The sequence below is a fragment of the Sander lucioperca genome, chromosome 10 (assembly GCF_008315115.2).
Source record: "Sander lucioperca isolate FBNREF2018 chromosome 10, SLUC_FBN_1.2, whole genome shotgun sequence".
Lineage (NCBI taxonomy): Eukaryota > Metazoa > Chordata > Actinopteri > Perciformes > Percidae > Sander > Sander lucioperca.
The window spans coordinates 33,381,008-33,400,667 of record NC_050182.1 but is presented as its reverse complement, the minus strand read 5'-3'; the positions used below and the strand labels follow the sequence as shown (position 1 = coordinate 33,400,667).

Here is a 19,660-nt window from a genome sequence, read left to right as displayed (position 1 = left end):
ACAAATCAGTGTGTGTAGTGTTATTCTCTTTATAAGCTCTCCTTGGGAAGAGTAAAGCAACATGTCATTGATAGATCACCCTTTCTATAATATTGCCAAAGGCAGCATGCATTCAAGTGTCAGATTTCTAAACCAAGCCACACCAACAAGCACAGAGAGAAACATACACTGTCCAACTATTGATCTGCAGATATCGCATCACCAAAATATTGGCTGATAGATATCGCATGGCCTTGCCTCATAGCCTCATTTGAGCGTGTCACTCATCAATCACGCTGTAACTGATATGTCCAGGGTTAAGCTCATCTGTCCTTGTATAGTCTTCCGACCACATTCTGTGTGTCCACTATTAACTCAACTCTGATCTCATGCATAATCAATAACAACCAGCGGATCAGGCTGAAATACAAAACCACCAACAGTATATACATATATTTGTAAAAAAGAAAGAAAGAAAAAAGCACTGTATTAGGAGTGAAATTAGAGAGCACTTCTTGCTTTCACTTGCAGCATTTTGTGTCCTCAACAGACACAAATCCAGACCATCACAAGGACAGACCCAGTTAGGTTACTGCAAAGTGGCTTCCGTGAGACATTGCAACGCCAAGTAAAAGCAAGTAATAGAAATGAGAATGATTTAAAATGATACTAGCAACAAGACCTTGACAATATATACAAGAGTACAGAAGAAACAGTAGAACATTTCTTAAAATAATGAGAGGAGGGTGATGAATATCAGAGGGAGGTCCAACAGAAAAATGAGAAGGGCCAAAAAAGAAGCAAAGGGAACAGATTGGATTGGATTGTCGGACGATGGGAGGGTCAAGCCAGAGAGAGACTTCAGGAGTGTTTGGAGCGCAGACGCACAGGCCCACAGCAGTACACTACAAAGCAGGGTGCGGGGTGGGGGAGTAAAGAAAAGAACAGATGAGATTTGAGATGGAGCGGGATGGCAAAGAAAACAGCATCCAGAGAAAAACCTAAAAGTAAAGAAAGAAATTGAGGACAGCAGAACGCTAGTATTTGGACTCTAGTCTGGTCATGCAGAGGACACGTACAAAAACATAAGGTGGCTTACATACGGTTAAGCATCACTCAACAATTTCTTCCATTATACATCTAATATACTCCCATGTACTGTATAAATGCAAAACAAAAAAGCCACTCCAGTTGATTGGTGTTGACCCCAGCCCTGACCTTTTGAACCCAGAAGAAATAACAGACAGAGACAGTGTTCACATACACATTCGCACAAAAAGGTTTGGCAGTAAAGGAGAGTTGAAAAAAATACAAACTCTAATTGGGTCAAATGCAATACAAATTAGAAAACCAGCTTCTAGGAAAGAAAAGAAAGACCAAGAGTGAAGGAAAGGGAGAGCCAGTCTATCAGGAACCTACAGTGGGGAGCCGCTTCCTCTGCCTCCACGGGACTCTGCGGGGAGTTGCTTTCTGTGGGCTCAATGAGAGGGAAGGACAGGGTAGGGGGTAGGACAAGCTGTGGTGGCTCCTGGCCCGGGGAGCGACGGGGTTTGGGTGGCGCTGCTCGATCAGGGGATCCTGCTGGAGAAACAGCATGCAGGCGGCACGGATGGTCATGTTTGTAATAAAAACAGGGAATGTGGCACAAACATCTTACACTCAAACCTCTTATCAAACTGAAAGTAGCACAAAAACATCACGTGATCATCAAGATCTTTGCTTTTTTATTTATTCTGGCAACATCTTGGCTTCTGTGTGACTGCTTTTTATTCAAACAGTTGGTTTCTTTATCCCTGGATTTTCTGGTGATGGAGTTTGAGTTTCTGTGGGCAGAACTCCTTCCTTTGTCAGCTGAGCCATGGATGTTATCACTGTTAAAGTGTTGTAAGCTACTCTTGTGTTTACAGTACATTCATTTGTAAGTTTTTAGCATTGCTCTTGTCGAAGTTCCCAATTTACTTGACTACTGTATGTAGTGGAGGGCCCAACCATGGCAACACAGGTCTGTCAAGTATCAGCTGAGTTTCAAGAACAAGTGATCAAGTTACAAGTGTTTGTAGCTACCTTTCAGTTCAGATAAATCCTTTTAAAAACTTGAATAACAATAACTGTGCCAGGAGCGGAACTGTTGTTACTTAGCTGCATACTTGTGCCACTGTGGCTTTCAGTATTTCTGTCTAACTTCAAACTTGTATTCAGTCACTAAATGTGTGAAATGTTAGACATTTTTAGGAATCAGAGTCATTATGACATTACGAATTTATACATTTTAAAATCTGGCAGTTAAGACTGCAGCTTCATCACGTAACTGCCGATTTACTGCTTTAAAACTGGATGCCTACAACAGTAGGCTTGCAGAAAAGCAAAATACAAAGGCTTTCGTGAACTACTGTAGTTAGAGGCAGAATAGCTACAGGTGATGTCAATCAGTAATAGAAAGTAGCATTATGTCAATATTCAAATGTTACGTATGATTTAGCATTCAATCAGTAGCACTCCCACATCCTAACACTTCCTCCCTTATGCATGCCAGAAAAGGGTATCAACTGACTTGATTTAAAAAAAAACAAAAAAACAATGTGGCTGCTAATGTAAGAAGAGGCAGTAAGAAAGGAAGTAAAGAGAAGTTGAATACTGATGTGTAATATGTGCAGACTATGATACACAAAGCAGTGGAGACGGGTGATGCTAACACAAGTGCGGACTGACGAATGGGACAAAGGCTATCTGGGTAACATATTGGGTTGTAGGGCCAAAGCACATTTACTGTAAAACTGCACTGTTGAAATAAAGCTACCAAAATGTCCTTATAAGACTAGTGGTGCATCAGCACGCTGTGTCTTAGTCAGCAGGTGCTGTCGATGTGCTACTTTATCTGTTTACTCTGCTGTCGACAATAGGAAGGAAACGAAACGGCATGCAGGGCTGAGATGATAAATAACACCATCATAACCCTGACAGCTTCTGGAACACACACACACACACACACACACACACACGCGCACACACACACACACACACACACACACACACACACACACACACACACACACACACGATGCTAATCCTTCATGATGATTTGATCTCCGTTCCCTCCCACCCCAAAATTATTGTTGCCTGCTTCATATAGTTTCTCATAAAGAGAGAAATAAGCACACACACAGACATACACTGCACTGATGCCTTTGGTGCTCCACTAAATAACCGTATGATTAATGTGGAAGTCCTAGATCACTTTGTCAATATCAACTAGTGAAGGTTGTGTTGACTAGATTTAAAGAGGAACCACAAATTTTACATTTTACCCTGACTTCTCTGCTTCAAGCTGAAGCTGTAGTAAAAAAAAAATATCTACTCGTTCTACAGATGCATGTTTTAATTGACATTTTAAGCCTCTACAGTACAATAGAGTTTGAAGAGCTGAGGTAAATATTACCTCATATCAAGCACTAGAAGAACCAATAATATAAAACCAAGATTTAAAAGAATACTGAAGAGTAATTCTATATTTGAGTATTACTTTGAGTTTAATAGTGTGAAGCTCCACCTCTGTTTACAGTTTACAGTTTGACATACACATCAATTCTGCTCTTATGAAAGGCTACATGAAACCTACATTGACAAAGTACTAAATCAAACCTATTCAAATGAACGACTAATTGAAACCTAATAAATGTACATTTCTATCTCTGCCTATACAGTACAAGCATGAGGGCACCAGCCTATACTGTATGTGCAGGGTGTAGTTGTTGTCTAGCCCTAACGCGTGTACTAGCTATTCATTCACTGCCAAAAATGTACTGTTTATCTATTACAAAGAGCAGTTGTCGGGCTGCACTAAAGAACATCTAGTTTATAGTCTCTGCATGTGAAAAGTTGAGGTTGTGGGTAGGACTGTTGGAGAGAATGTGGCTTTTAAAATAAAACTATTTTACCGCAAATAAACACTTGAACTCATTGAATACTTTCTAACAAGTCGGGTCTATAAATGTATTAATGATCCTTGTGCTGTCTGTTCTATCTATTCTAACTAAAGCAATAACCTCCTCATACTTCATCCTTTCTCTTGCTTTCATCTGCATGTCCATCATTCTCCTCTCCTTAAACCCCTCTAGTCTCCTAGTCAAGTTTCTAACTTGCTATGCTGTCATCCCCACGGCCAAAACCTTCCCATGCTCCTTTCTCTGAACTTCATTCTGGTACCTTTCTCATCTCTTTTTCTGAGGTCTACGACTCTCTCATCTCTCACTTTGCTACTGAGAAAGAGGTTATATAAAGATCAATACAAGGCCAGCTAAAGTTCCAGTAGAGTCTGGTTAAATCTATTGTATAATGGATCTGTCTGTCTTTGTATCCGACAGCTTTGAAGGTTTGTGTGAGTGGCTGCATGCATATGAGAGAGAAAGAAAAATAAAAAGGGGGATTGAGAAAGAAGAGAGAGAGGAAAAAAATGAGAGAAAGATGAGAACGTGAGGGATTGATAAGTGCAGGTGAGAGACAAGGACTGTATTGTCTCATAGGCTATGATGAAAACCAGTTCCACTAGTTCCTGTACTTCAGCCATCACTCACACACACACACACACACACACACACACACACACACACAGTCTTTTACCAGATTATGTATGTCATTCTTGACAATTTAAGTTTTAGACATTGTAGTAGTGACAGCTCATTTCTCCAGGGCAGACATTCACTCACTTTCTAGGTAGATAACATCTTCAGGCAACTTCACTTCTTTAACATACAGAGAGAGTTCATTTTCATTGCTTCGAAAATATGTGCCAGGTGCTAGTTTTTGAGTGTATGTTATGCCATTTTATAGATATTTACCCATTGCACTGTGTCTGTTGTTCTCAACGTCATCCAATTTCAGGTTTAGGGCCGACTCAGTCTCGGACCTGGAGCTGCTGGCTGAGGTCGCCTCTAGATTTAATTTGGCAGCCGTGCTGCTGTAGCTATTCGTAGAGGGCTGGACTCGCACAGACCCGCTCGCTGTGCTGCTGGTGAGGGTGCTGCAGTAGGATACGGCCTGGTCTAGGTCAGCGTCTGAGTCGTCGAGGATGTTGCTAAGTTCAGAGCTGGAATCCTGGACAGCCAGGCTGTCGGTGGTGCTGTTGCTTGGGGTCGGGGAGCTGGGGGTTGGGGTGGCAGCGCACACAGGTGGAGGTTGCACTGCGGTTTTTAACGGGACTGGTTTTACTGTTTGTGTTACCACAATGGTAGCAGAGACTGTGTTAGACTGTGCAACCTTGCTACGGTAGGCTGGGATAGGTGTTTCAGTAGCGTGGCTATCAGGGGTGGGAGCGGCAGAGGTTGAAGTGTCGTCAGGGTCTGGGGTGATGGAGGCTGGGGCGGGAGGAGGGGCTGGAGCCTTTCTTTTCCTTTGCTGGCTTTCTGAGCCAAGGCCCATCTAATAGAAAATAAGTGAAAGAAAAGGAGAGAGACAGTAGAAAGTTAATTTATCTGAGCACCTTGTGTGTGTGTGTGTGTGTGTGTGTGTGTGTGTGTGTGTGTGTGTGTGTGTGTGTGTGTATTCTAACCATAAATCAATCTGTCTACCATAACTGAAGTAGAGTTTACTACTGAGTAATTAAATCAAGAGGAGTTTTGGCAGGCATCTGAGTATTGAAATCCATCGAGTGCCAACATTCCTTTTAAATTATCCTACAACAAGGCATACAACGTCTGGCAGTGACACAGTTAATTTGATGCAGTGATAGTGTACATATTGATACTGTCCGTGTATTTTACTCTGGTTTTTCTCATAATATCTCAAGGGGACATCAACCATTGTTCAAATGTAATGCGGTCTTGCTGAATTACTCGTAATACTGAATCCCTGATCACCTCAGTGGGTGAAGTGACAACTCAGTGATTAGCAAAATTATGTAATTTCTTCCATGTGTGTGCAAACACAAAACATAAACATTCAGAAAATCGGTCTTGTCATGTTGTCCCCGTTCTACAGCTCTCTGTCAATTCAGTTCAAACACGATTATTGGCAAGATACACCTTGAGTGAGTCAGGCAAGAAGTCAATGTTAGGGAAATAAGTGACGTGACATTAAGTGGCATTCGGCTCAGTGAGAACAAGAGGTTCAACAGACATCTGTCAGTGGATGTTTCATAACATTAACTGTTTTTCAGAATGACTGATGGAAAAAGAAACATAATAAATTCAAACTATTTGGGAGGATTTCTTTAAGATAAAAGCATGCAAGAGAGTAATTAAAAAAAGGGGGAGATAGGATAAAACTATGAATCATCAACAAACAAGCAAGTTGGGAAATTATCGGTTTTATTCCATAGGGAGATGAGACCGTTCACACCTGCCGGTGCAAGTTGATCTCACTCTGTGTGAAGTCAGATTTCTAAGAATCAATTTAAAAGTGCTACAGGCAGGTTTCAACAGTATTAGTATTTCTGAGAAATCCCAATCACTCTGCTGAGTACAACTTTTCTTCACTCTGAAATAGAGAACATGCCCGGAGCTGCATGTATCGTTGCATCATGCAGCAGGACAAGGGAAAGATCAGGCCACCTTGCCTTTCTGCAGGCACACTTGGTTCACACATGTGAACTCAATGAACTCACTGCATGGCATGCTATGGAAATCCAAATGACCCCCCCCCACCCCCAACTGGTTGTCTTCTCTTTCTGGGTCTCCCGCTCCTCTCCCTCTCTGGCATTCATACATACATGAATACACACATACCAGTGGATGTAGGCCAAAGTTGAAGCTGAAATGGATGACTGACTTGCCTATGAAGATGTCTGTGTGTGTGTGTGTGTGTGTGTGTGTGTGTGTGTGTGTGTGTGTGTGTGTGTGTGTGTGTGTGCGTGCGTGCGTGTTCCCTGCAGAGTGAAACATAAAACTGCAGCCGAGCCCTGCTATAAAAGGAAGAGAGCTGTGGCCTCAACACACATGCATACTTTTCTATGTTTTCTAAATGAAATCTGTGGAAGTGAGTGATGAATTCACTATAGAGCAGTTCTTTCACTTTATACTGCAAAAGACAGTATAACAATAATAATTCAAGATTGTGGAGCAATAAAATGCATATTTGTGAATATACCCAAATGCTAAACACTTCTTATAATTCCTGTTTACTGGTTTTGAAATTAATTAATCATATAGAAAATTTTATTTATGTGAGGGTATTGAGACAAACATAAACCTTCAGGAGTTAAAGGAACCCGATTCATGGATCATCTTATGGTGTATTAAATATCTACAGGGTTTGAATAAGTGAAAACCTTCCTCACTGTTTATGTTAATACACTCTTACTACAAGAAACACAATCAACAAGTCACGAGAAGTCCATTATTTATTAATTTAAGAAAGGATGTGGAGACGACATCAGCCACCATCTGATTATCGGACGTCTTTGTTTCCATACCAATGTGATTGTGTGTGTTCCACAGGAATTTCACTTACAATAGCAAAACAGAGAACTTGATGACAGCTAATCAAAGCTTTCCTGTTCTCTGCAGCGTTTTTGTCTCATAAATGGTGCTTGGACTAAAAACTGCTTTGATCTACAGTATAATTAGGGATGAGCTCTGAAGTAAAAATGCTGTAGTTTTGTTTTTAATGTGTGTATATATATATATATATATATATATATATATATATATATTGCACACCAGACACCAGTCTCTCCCGTCGATCACAGCTGGTCAGGACAGAGCACTACACCAATCAATGTACATATCCTGAACAAGCCTTTACACAAAAGCACATAGAAGGCAATGCAAGGACAGTCTGGTGTGTCCATTAAATGTTCCACTCTATGGTTTGAGAGGCGAAGGCCCCCATGTTGGAGCATGTTGATCAGATAGGGCCACCCACCCAGCGTGACCATTCATCGGTTGTTTTGAAGGACTCTTGACTGGTGAGGGGTGCTAATGTGGATTGTGAAATGAAGTATGTGTGTGTGTGAGAGGGGCTTACACTGTATATGTGTGTGCTTGTGCACGCATGAGTACATTCATATATGCATGTGTGTACATAGATGTAGGTGTATGTATGTGTGTGTGTGTCAGAGATAATAATAGCAGCCAAACTGTCTCAACACTGAGGGCACAGAGGTCAAAAACATCCTAACAGTCGGTTGAAAGACAGTTAGCATGTGTTAGGGTTATTGTGTGTGTGTGTGTGTGTGTGTGTGTGTGTGTGTGTGTGTGTGTGATGTGTCATACTAAACATGTGCGGGTGTGTGGGATATATGATGAAAAGAGTTTAATGTTAAGCATCTTAATAATGTGTGTGTGAAAGGGAGGCTAGCTAAGGATAAGGGGAGACACGTGGCTGACCCAGTTCCACTGTTGTCTACTTTGTCCTACTAACCCACTGAAATTGAATGTTTTCTTCCCCTTTTCCCTACATTTACAGTGATATTCATAAACACAGTGAGTTTGGGGTTAGGGGTTAGAGAAATCAGTAGTACCAGAGTAGAGGAACAGTAACAGCAGAAAGTTCTCACAGTTTGATGTTTATGTTTCCTTGACAAATGACTAAAATTATTAGTTAACCATCAACCCAAAGCCATAAAAGGTAATTAGGTAGCATGTATATGCCATGTGAAAAAACAAAGAGTATTCACTGATTGTTAATTATAATCCACAGACAACACAGATCACTGGCTACATATCTATTAATAATTGCAATACATCCTGATTATCTCTTTGCTGTAAATTCATACACGTTTGGGGAATCCTAACACACACACACACACACACACACACACACACACACACACACACACACACACACACACACACACACACACACACACACTCACTTGATTTGTTTGTCCCATCTGTCCTGGCTGGTTTCATACATAAGATGTTTTGACAGCTTTTAGTGCAAACAGTCCCCTATTCCAGGCCCTTAACTCACACTTTAAGGTCAGTGCGTAACAATAGAAAGCTTATAATGCCTATCTATAGTACACTTCAGTCATCACAACCACATGACCAAGCACACAGTAAAAAGGACATGTCCTACATTAATATGAATATTATTTATGTTGTTGGTAAGCGGACTGTATGACAAGCCCAAATTCCATAACAGCATAAGAGCAAATGAGGTAAAAGAAAATATGTATTATAAGTACCGTTTAATTAACTACTGTACTGTCTGTCAAAAGCATTACAGAATTAAACTTTACACTCAAACTTCATGCAGACAACAAAGCTTCGATTCACTTGTTGAATATTAAAGCACTGCTAATGGTCAATCCAATATTATCCAAAAATATTGTAGTCGTATTCTGTCTCCGCCCTGCGGCCCTTTGCTGCATGTCATTCTGTGCTCTCCTATATAAATAAATGAAGTATACTGTTGCTGACATTAAAAGACAACAATTTCCTTAAAAAGAACATTCCTATATTATTATATCAAAGTATTTAACCTGCCCGTCCATATTTGCCATTTAAGTTTGTGGTCGAGCACCATGCCAAGGTACTTGTACTCTGTGACTCTGTTTCTAAAGGATCCCCATATATAAACGTGGGGTTAGGGGACTGTGCTTTTCTAAAATCAACTGACATCTCCTTTGTTTTGGAGGTATTTAAGATAACGTTTGACTTCTCAAACCAGTCAATAGAAAACTCAAGAACTGGCCAGCCATGTTGAGTATAATGTGTTATATTACATCTTATTGTTTATTACATCAATGGTCTTTTGAAGACGTACAGTATGTAAAATGTACACTGCCTTGCTAGAGCCAGAGCATCTGCTGTTTCATCTGTAGCACACATTGCAACCCGGTTTCACGGCAGTTCGTGAAATGGTCACGTTATTTTGATCTACTGATTCGTGTACAGGGAAACGATTTTCTACTTTATTTCGTGGTGGTCACCACGAAATTGGAACGTTACCATTTCACGAACTGCCATGCGACTGCTCTGGGGGAGATGGTGACACACATTAACAAAAACAACAGCTCTAGGAAGGATGAAGAACGTGGATAAAAGATGAACGGAGGAAGGGCTGCTTGTTTGCTTTGGCAGCAGTAGCCTCCTTTTTCTTTGCTCCAACTGATTCAGAAACAAAATGTTTTGTTCCTGCAGAATACGTGGACAGATGCAGTGGAGCCATTTGGCAAATGGGTAAACATCCTTCTCTACGTCCTTCCAAACCTCTCTACTGACCGCTCACATCAGGAACACCCAGGTTACCTTTCTTCTTTCTGTCTTGCACTGCTTTTCTTATTTTTACTCTCCCTTATTTTGCTCTCTTGTTCTCTCGCAGATTCTTATATGAACGAGGCTAAGCCTATCCAACCACAAATACAAAAGGGACTCACAGCGATGAAACCCAACAGCTGACCTTCTTTATCTAGTTGTTAAGAGGGGCGTGTATTCATTGGGTGAAGCCTGACCAGTCGAGCGTCAAGTGTTGTAAAAGACACTAAACTGAGGGTGTGCAGCAAAAGAAAGGCTCATATCAAGGGGGAACAAAAAAACTGGAAAGAAAAAGCAAAGAAAGAAAAACCCTTATAGCAACGCTCATTACTGAAAACAGATCCAGTAGCAACTTGTGTTTTGTCTGGCTGATTGAACCAGTGCTGTGCATTAGAGCAGATTAAAGTTAGCTACCGTTGCAGACAATTACAGGACTGATGGATGGCTCTGAAAAACAAGCCTCCCTCTGCTGCCAACTCTCTACTTTCACAGAGTGACAGATCATCAGGAAGAAAAATGTAGCCAGCTCGATCAATCAAGAAGCCAAACAGACACAGGCAGGATTGCAGCCAGACAAAAACAAATTCATGTAACACAGAAAACCGTGGGGACAGTATAGTGCAGAAAGCTCCAGCTGGCATATTGTTTAACACACACGTACAACTGAATACATACAATGCACACGCATGTGCACGCACATGTTCAGACAGCCATCCAGGACACAAAAACATGTAGTTTAGACCGAACATAAAAATACTATACCCTAGTCTCTCACAGTACTGCAAACGGTCATAATTAAGTTATGATCAGCAATCAAATGATATGGGGCAATCCTTTGTCTGATCTGACAGCTAGATTTCCCTTGAGAAATGTTATCTCATAGAGATGCTACCATGGTTCATTTGTGTTCTTCCAACTGAGCAACAGTTATCACATTTTAATTACCACATCAGGGTTCACAGGCTTCAGCAAACAGATGTGATGTAAAATTATGACTTTCTCCAAATGTCTTTCCTCTCTGGCTCGTATCACCCCTTCCTGGCTTTAGGTTTCACAAGAAACTCTGTTGTGTAGAATAAAATGAAATGGTTTTGTATTGTATTAGACCTTACTTGATTGGCAACATTATAAATGAATTATTGCTGTCAATCGATTGTCCACAGTTAATTTGCGATTAATCACAAATTAATCACACATTTTCATCTGTTCTAAATGTACAAATGTAACACATAAATAAATAAAGTTTCTTACTAATTTAAAGTCTCTATCCACAGCACTTAAAGAAAACTGACTTTTAAAGATTATTTTTGGGCTTTACCGCCTTTATTCGATAGGACAGCTAGGTGAGAAAGGGGAGAGCGAAAGAGGGAGAAGACATGCAGGAAATTGTCACAGGTCGGATTCGAACTCTGGACCTCTGCGTCGAGGCATAAACCTCCAAGTATATGTGCACCTGCTCTACCCACTGAGTCAACCCGGCCACAGAAAACTGACTTTTAAAGCTAGTTTACCTGTTACTCTCGTTATTTCCATCTTCCAAAAGAGCCAGGAGTTCAGTTTTTATTAAAACAAAATTATGACTGCTGTGTTAACTGCATGCCAAATTAATCAGAGCATACAAGGCCATGTGACAGGTTGCTGACACGCATTTAACAGGCTATTTTTTAAAAGAAGTCCGACCATAGCTCAAAAATGTAATTTAAAATGAAATATGGGAGCAGAAAATGTGCAGTAAAAACTGAAAGTTTATATTGGGCTGCAGGTAATCCACTTCCAAACATTTGTAAACCTTTCTTAGCCTGCTTACTGTCACTGATCTTATTGCTCCTTCACCTTTTGGTCTTTAATGCTGCTCTTCCCCTGTTCAACTTTTCACCCTGTCATGTCCTCCAACTGCAAGGTGAGGGTGATGCCGAGGGCATGTCAACCAGATTTCATGCTGTACTGAATTTTGGAACTATATCCCATGGCTTATACATTGTTAATGTTGCACAGCCTAAATACACACACACTTATAAGACCTGGTGCTACCTTACTTTGACTCTCCGTCTCTCTCTGTGACCCTCTAAGTCACTGTTTCTCTCTTTTGCTCTTCATCCTTCAGTTGTTCTGTCTGTCTATCTTTCAGACAACACAACACACATGGGCACAAATGCACTTGCTCAAGAAGCAATTTCTGTTCCTGAGCAGTGAAGCAGAAAGCTCAGAATTTCTCTGAAGTTGTTAATCACAAGAGGCAATGTAGACATGGCTTCCTTTCCAAACCACAATAAGTGATCGCCTATCGCTGCTGACAAAAAGAAAACTCAAAACAAGGTTGGTTTCTCTGAACTCAATGTTCCAAAACATTATTTAATTCAGTGCTGCTCTCATAAAGACAGACACAGATTGTTGATTGTTAAGCTGTAGAAGAAGAAAAACTGTAAATGACTCTATGACGAGCATGTGAAAACAACTGATTCCCCTACAGTCAAAGATGGCTTTACACTCTTCCTGGAATACTGCGTCATCTGTTTTTAGTGGTGTTGCTATTTCCATTCCCACTACTGTATATAGCAACCGGTCCCTCAGATATCAAAATGGTCAAAGATCTACTTTTTTGCTGTAAATCTTCAGTCTGAGGAGGAGCAGTGGGCTCGAAATGTAACAACATTAAAATCCTTCTAACATTGGCCACTGGGGGTTGTGTGGTTTTTTTGTTTACCATATCTCATTAGATGTGACATGCTTCACATATGCTTCAAATATGAAGAAATGTATATATCATCAGTAAACAATGATTTTGTGCATTCACTTAAAAAAAATCACTCTCTAATTTTATTTGGTTCGAAAAATCACAACTGAATCCACCCTTCTGATGGGATCAGGATAATCCTGTTTTTTTGGATCAAATAGATCCCAAACCAAGTTCAAAGTTTTGAAAAACCCAAAGGGCAGGTTTTATCCAGATCAAATGTAAGATCGGATTACATGGTCTGACCTTAGTTCGGAATCCCTCTTTTGCTTTTGAAAAACCCATTTCCAAGATTTGATCCAATCCGTGATCCGAAATCCCAATGGATTACTTTTGAAAAACTGGGCCCAGTAGATAAAAATACAAATGATGTGGAACTTATTTCCTACAAAAATAGGTAACAACATAAAATAATTGTTAAAGTCCAAACAAAAACCTCCATAATAATAATGCAAGTTTTTACCCAAGTTTACATTAGTTATGTTTCAGGTAGCTCATCCAAACTACCTGGAAAAAGTTAACTGAACATAAATCTATCTTAGCCCACCAACATTAGAAATATAATAAAATAAATAAAATCAAAGAGGAACAGGGACAGAGCCCCAGTGAAATGTTACATGTAGCAAAAAATCCACTTATCTTAAATTGATCATTTGTGATAGACAGAGGTTGTAAATCTTGCTCTAAAATGTTTCCACAGTCGACTATAAAGATATTTTGGCCTGTTTAATAGTGTCAATGATGTTAATCTAACCATGTTCCTACTATGATTTAAATGATCCCCCTTAGTGATCTCTGCCTCTCCAAAGTCTATTTGAAGCATTTAGCTTCGTTATAATAATCTCATCATCCTTATAGCTTAGATTATGATGTCAATGTCTATTACTCAGTTGTAATTCACAATTAGTTGACCACCTAAGCTTGTTCGGCTTTAGAGGGAGGTCTATAATGAGGGCAGCCATCATAGAGAGCTGTCCTCAAACGACCTGTTATCATGTGCCTAATTCTCCTCTACCTCAAACACACACACACACACACACACACACACACACACACACAGTTCCTACAGGCAGTTTCAACATAAAGTGGGGTTGACTGTAACACAAACTTGCATGCAGCAGAACAAAAGTGTTTATAGTGTGTGACAAATCTGAGTCAGCAAAATCCAACACATAAAAAAAGAAAAAATACAACAAAAACAAACTGCACATTTGGTGATCAATTGTACGTGAGTGACATCTGTTCTCACTGGAGCTTGAACGTTTTGAAGATGATGCGCTCTTCTACTGACAAACAAAATGTTTTAGAGTGTAGCTTAATACTGTCTCCAGCAACTACAATGCCAACTTTCATATAAATCTGAAAGTAAAACTTGGATTCTGATAGTGATGTGATTTGACGTGTACAACTGTTCCACGGATCCAAGTCATGCAGAGCTCTTTAATGCCAATGCCCCTGAGAAACTGTCCTGACAAGACCTGGCTGCTATGACTGCTTCACTCTCATGAAACTAAGTCCTTTTTAATCACCTTCAGACAACACCTCCAGGCCAGGCATGCTGCTAATCTTTGAACACCTCGCACCTCTGTGGTGCCCTTAGGTGACACTAGTTAATCACATACAGTATACCTTCCTTTATGAAACAACATCAACCATCAATTAGTAAATCATTCATCTATTAATCAATATGGTGACCACTTAAATGCTAAACAATGTTCTGTTATTCCCGTATACACGTCTGGAAAACTCTGTACTGTGGATAATAGCAGCAGAACACATCGACAGCCTGTCTTGAATCTCTCTGCTCAGAGAGGTGACACGAGAGGTGTCCCGCACCACAGCGTGACCCTGCAATGTGTGGACCAAGTGCATGAATATACATGGGACTAGGGCTGGGTACAGAATTCAATACTTTTTAGGCACCGGCCGAATTGCCTCTAAAGTATCGAGTATCGAAAAATGCCTCATCATTTGATACCCAATTTCAATACCTAAGGAGTTAATCTCATCAGCGTCAGTGAGCCCAATAAGTATGCTGCTTCTACCAAGATCTTATAATGCTGGTGATTGGCTGTTTAGCGTTACGCATCATAGAGACACGCAGGGAACACTCTACATTACGCACAGAGATGGGGCTCACATAGTAGGTGCTGAAAAACAAATAAAAACATTTGTTGTAATTTCTTTTTGTTTTATTAAGTTGGTATCGAAAAAAGTATCGTTTAGGAAGTGGTATCAAAGTCACTGTATTGGTATCGAACATTTTTAACGATACCCAGCCCTACAAATTGGACTTTGTGTTCAGACAGGGTAACAGTTCAGAGAAGGCATAAGAGCGAGATGGAGAAATCTATTATAAGACCAGTCATCAAGTCCTCAGATGACCTCCTCAACTCCTGTTCTGTGAAGCTGCCCTCCCCAGTGGTGTCTCTGTATTTCAGCTCTGGTGTCTGTCATAACTCTGAATCGGACCAGTGGACAGATACATTACTGTCTCCCTCTGCACAACTACAATTTGAAGTGCACTACAGGCAAAACCATCATTTTTCAATTACGAGTTTTTGGGCTATTTTGCTTCCATAGCTTTCAGACTATTGGGTTAAAAACATCCAAAATACACATGTAGATGTTTATTCATCCCCACTTTGTCTATTTGCACCCGTACATATCTCCTAAATTCACCAAAAGTTAGCATTAGATAATGCCTTGTTTGCATATTTAAACATTACAATTTCAGAAAACTTGTAATACAAATATATGTCTTAAAACAGGTTTTTCTCAGACTCTGAGCCAGAAATCTCCACTTCACTTTCCAGTTTCATTCCTATCTATATTCTGAAGGTTTTTTTACAGAGGGATCTGTTCAGATATCATTCATAGCCTGATTAATGTAACATGATATACCTATAAACGTGGAAGAAATTGATTTTTTTATGGCTGTTGACAATATATTCTGATTTACAGTATGGAGTGATAAAAAGAGCTATCCAAAATTCCCTCTGTAAAAACCCTAGACTCTAGTATGTCAACAAAATGAAACAAACATTTTGAACCTGGCTTTATCCAGTGTTCAGATTTCTGTTCTGGAAATGTATGCAAATTAGCGCATTTCTAACAAAATAATGCATCATTTGCATATTTAAACATACAATTTCAGAAATCTTGTAATACAAAAAATATTTGTCTTAATGTCAGTAATCAACTTGCGACGTTTTCATGGTGATATATATTAGTTAACTTTTTATTTACTATTCACCTGGGGTGTTTCCCCTAAACAATCACAGCAGCTATAAGGAGCTTTTTAATAAAATCACAATGCAAAGAAAAGAACAAACACTGAACATCTGTAATTAAGTTGAAATGAATACCCTTAAGGAAGAACACATTCAGAATGTTATTTGACAATCAAAACTAACTTGTTAAACTTACTCTACCATTAGTTCAGTGTGCAGATAATGGAATATTTTGGTTTAGCTGAACTCTGTTTAGTTAGGTTTACCCAAACAAAGATAGCCTCTTTAGGAATACACTTAGACTGAAATGAATTATGATCTGTGTGCTTTTGTGGCCTTATTTAATTACTGTCTATCTTTGTTGCTTGCAATGCTTAACTTACTACTATTTTCTTTTAGGAACGAGAGACGTTGTGAATCAGATCATCCAGGCTTGCGTTTGCGCTTCCATTGACTTACTACTCTCATTGTACATTTCTCAGAAGTGTTTTCCGCTCCTCCACTCTCAGTTGGGTTTAGTTCATTAAGCAAAAGAGGATAACACCATTCTCCATGCCGCCCTGAGAACTACATTTCCTCTCGATAACATCCAGCAACAACACTAGCTCCTCTAGATAAACATAACTTATTATCAGAGGGAGGGAGGAAGGATGTTGGTTGCTAAACAACATTTCCCAGCATGCTGCCTTAACACTATGAGACTGCAGGGAGCTGTTTCTCTAATGCTGACAATACAGGTCACTGTGACCTGGAGCTGAATGTCAGGCCAAAACACACCTAGTAAAGGCTGCGTCAAACACATTGCAGCTTTCAGGTCAGTCCTGAGAGCGGTGGGATTTGGATATTTTACTGAATAGGACCTTTTATAAAATAAAATAAAAATGTTTGTGTCATCATTACAGTCCCAATTTTGTATGTATTTCTATGTGTGTGAGATGGTGATATGTTGTGTTTTTCCTGCAGGTATGATATAGTGTGTTCACCACACTGGACGTATGTTGGGTTTAACAGTTAACCAAAAGTCACAATTCAGAACCCAGTTTTATGTCATGATGTAAATAACTGAAATTATCCATGAATACTCAGATTTCAAGTTAGTAGTATGCATAATTTGTTATCAATGTGTATAAGTCTGACTAATTCAACACAGCTCTTTAATCCCCTCACCTCATAGCCTTCAAAGCTAGTGTGTCCCATGGTGGGTGTTGGGGCCCCGGGTAGTGCTGGGGCCCTCCTCTTCTTGGTCTCAGCCTTGGGAGACATCCTGGGTATGTTCATGACCGACTGAGACTGGCCCAAGGTACTGGGCCGATCTTCTATGCTGGGGACCCCTGTCGCAGTGGGCAGACCCTGTGGGTGATGTCAAAAATAAAGAGGGTGCGGTAAGACTGACAGATACGTATGTAAACATACACATGAACAAACGTGTCAACGTATAAGAGCTTAAGTGACACTTTGCAATACATTTCAAGTGAGTCAGACACATGACCACTGAGATATACTGTAAGCATTTAATTGTCCACGTTACAGTTGCACCACCTATTGAATTTTGGAGGATCGCCCTTAGTAATGTCTACCTCTCCAAAGGCTATTAGAAGCATTATGCTTTGTTAAAATATCATTATCCTTATAGCTTATGATGTCAATGTCCTGTCTTGTAAATCACAATAATAAAAAAAAACAAACAACAAAACAAATAAAGAATACGGATTGTAAACCCCTTGTTTCTTGGCCATGGCCTAACTTTCAACCAAATGTAATTTTACTTTTACATAGAAAGCTATCCTGCTTACTAACAAACACAAGTGTTGGACTCATATTAATGGCAGTGTTGATTTTATGGTTAAAATGGTATTATAAGGACTTATTTTATATCTAAATGAGCTTTTAAACTGATCTAAGAGGAATATCCCCACTCCCCTCATTTACAGTGTATTCAAATTTAAAAAAAAATAAAAAAGCATGCACATATGCACATGCAACTACACATGCAATTGTGGTAGTATAGTCACAAAAATGATTGCAACATTTATTATTATTATTATTATTATTATTTGACCAATTCGAAAGTGCAACCACATTTTCAAAGGGTGGCTGCTTCTGACCAAAGCATTGGCACAAAAATGGTTTTCAATATCTGATCAAAGAGAACCCAAAGTGCCCCTGAAAATCTGAATCTCCCCGTGGCTCGGCTTGGTACAGAGCCTTGGCACAACGGGGGTACCAAACCACGATTTGCTCCCCTATGATCTTAGAAAAGCACAGTGTTTAAATGCAGATTAATTGATGCATTCAGACAATGCCTGGATAACAGCATAAAAGCTGAGCAAAAAAGAACATGAAGTACAGGTCATTAGAATTAATTGGACCCAAGGTTAGAACATCTCACAGTGGGGAGGGATGGGAAAAGAACAGTACTTCTGAAAAAAGGCCTTGAGGAGAGCAGTCCAGCAGGCATGTCTGCAGCTTTTTTTCAAATTGGGAACATTTCACATGTGAAATTATGTTTTGACTGTTGATGGTATTTTGATTGTTACAGCATGCAAAAATATATTTTATTGGGGAACTTGTTGCCTTGCACTGTAGCAAGACACATTTGTACTTTTTGTACTATTGAGCAAGGAGACATCAATCTCGAGGATTATTATTTATCCTATACATCTCACGTCTAAGCAACAGTGAAAATGCAAAATATCCAAACACTATCGCTCTTACTTTAAGAACTTACAGTGACTAAAACACCAAGTATATCTGTGCTTCATAAAAACACAAGCATTATAGAAATGAATGGGAAAAAATAATTCAGAAAGGCATTAACACAGTACAACCTAAGCTTACAGCAGAAAAAAAGATGATCAAACTATTAAATAAAAATATTTACAGTCAGTTTTCCCTGTGCTGTGTGACTGACAGATGGGGACAGACACAACAAAAAATAAATGTTGGAAGTTAAGGATTGATGTGATTTCTATTTGAAATCCTAAAAGAAGGAGCTTGCTTTCACCTCATCAAAATATAATGTTCAAAGCAGATAATTCACATGAACTCTGTCTGACTTTTTCACCTGCTCTCTTCTACTCCTTCCCCCTGGTAAACAATCTGAAATCTGTCAAAACAGTAAGAGAGGAAAAGGTAGGCGTAACAAACATACTGCAGCATTTTCGGGGAAACCAAAACTCGCAGTGACCTCATAATTATAAAACATGTATCTTAAAATGAACCCATCGAACTTCTGCAAAACTACATAACTTCATAAGGAACATGACTTATGTACGTATCTATGCCTTTTAGTGCTTAAACGACTGATCCTACTACAAACACATGCAAATGTAAAAAAATCTCCAGCAGAGTATCAAAATGTCAGACTCACTCCCTACTAATCACACTGACTTCAGCATAGAGGAGAATCCTCCGACACCTACTTTGAACAAAGAGAAGTTATCCTTTTACAATGTAAAACACATACTAGAATGTAAAACACACATCACTGTTTTGCCTATTTGAAATTAAATTTACGA

General features: G+C 39.5%; 1 protein-coding gene across 8 annotated transcripts in view; it reads right to left on the bottom strand.

Moving 5' to 3' along the window:
* cobl (cordon-bleu WH2 repeat protein) overlaps window positions 1-19,660 on the bottom strand; it is a 63,341-nt gene that overhangs the window by 11,421 nt on the left and 32,260 nt on the right. For 6 of the 8 annotated variants that reach the window (XM_031278254.2, XM_031278259.2, XM_031278258.2 and 3 more), the window contains 3 exons: window positions 17,310-17,492; window positions 4,815-5,394; window positions 1,399-1,560 (listed from right to left, as the gene is read on the bottom strand). In XM_031278254.2, coding sequence (XP_031134114.1) covers window positions 1,399-1,560; window positions 4,815-5,394; window positions 17,310-17,492 — 925 coding nt within the window. The remainder of the gene's footprint in view (window positions 1-1,398; window positions 1,561-4,814; window positions 5,395-17,309; window positions 17,493-19,660) is intronic. The other 2 variants (XM_031278255.2, XM_031278260.2) reach the window with 2 other exon arrangements.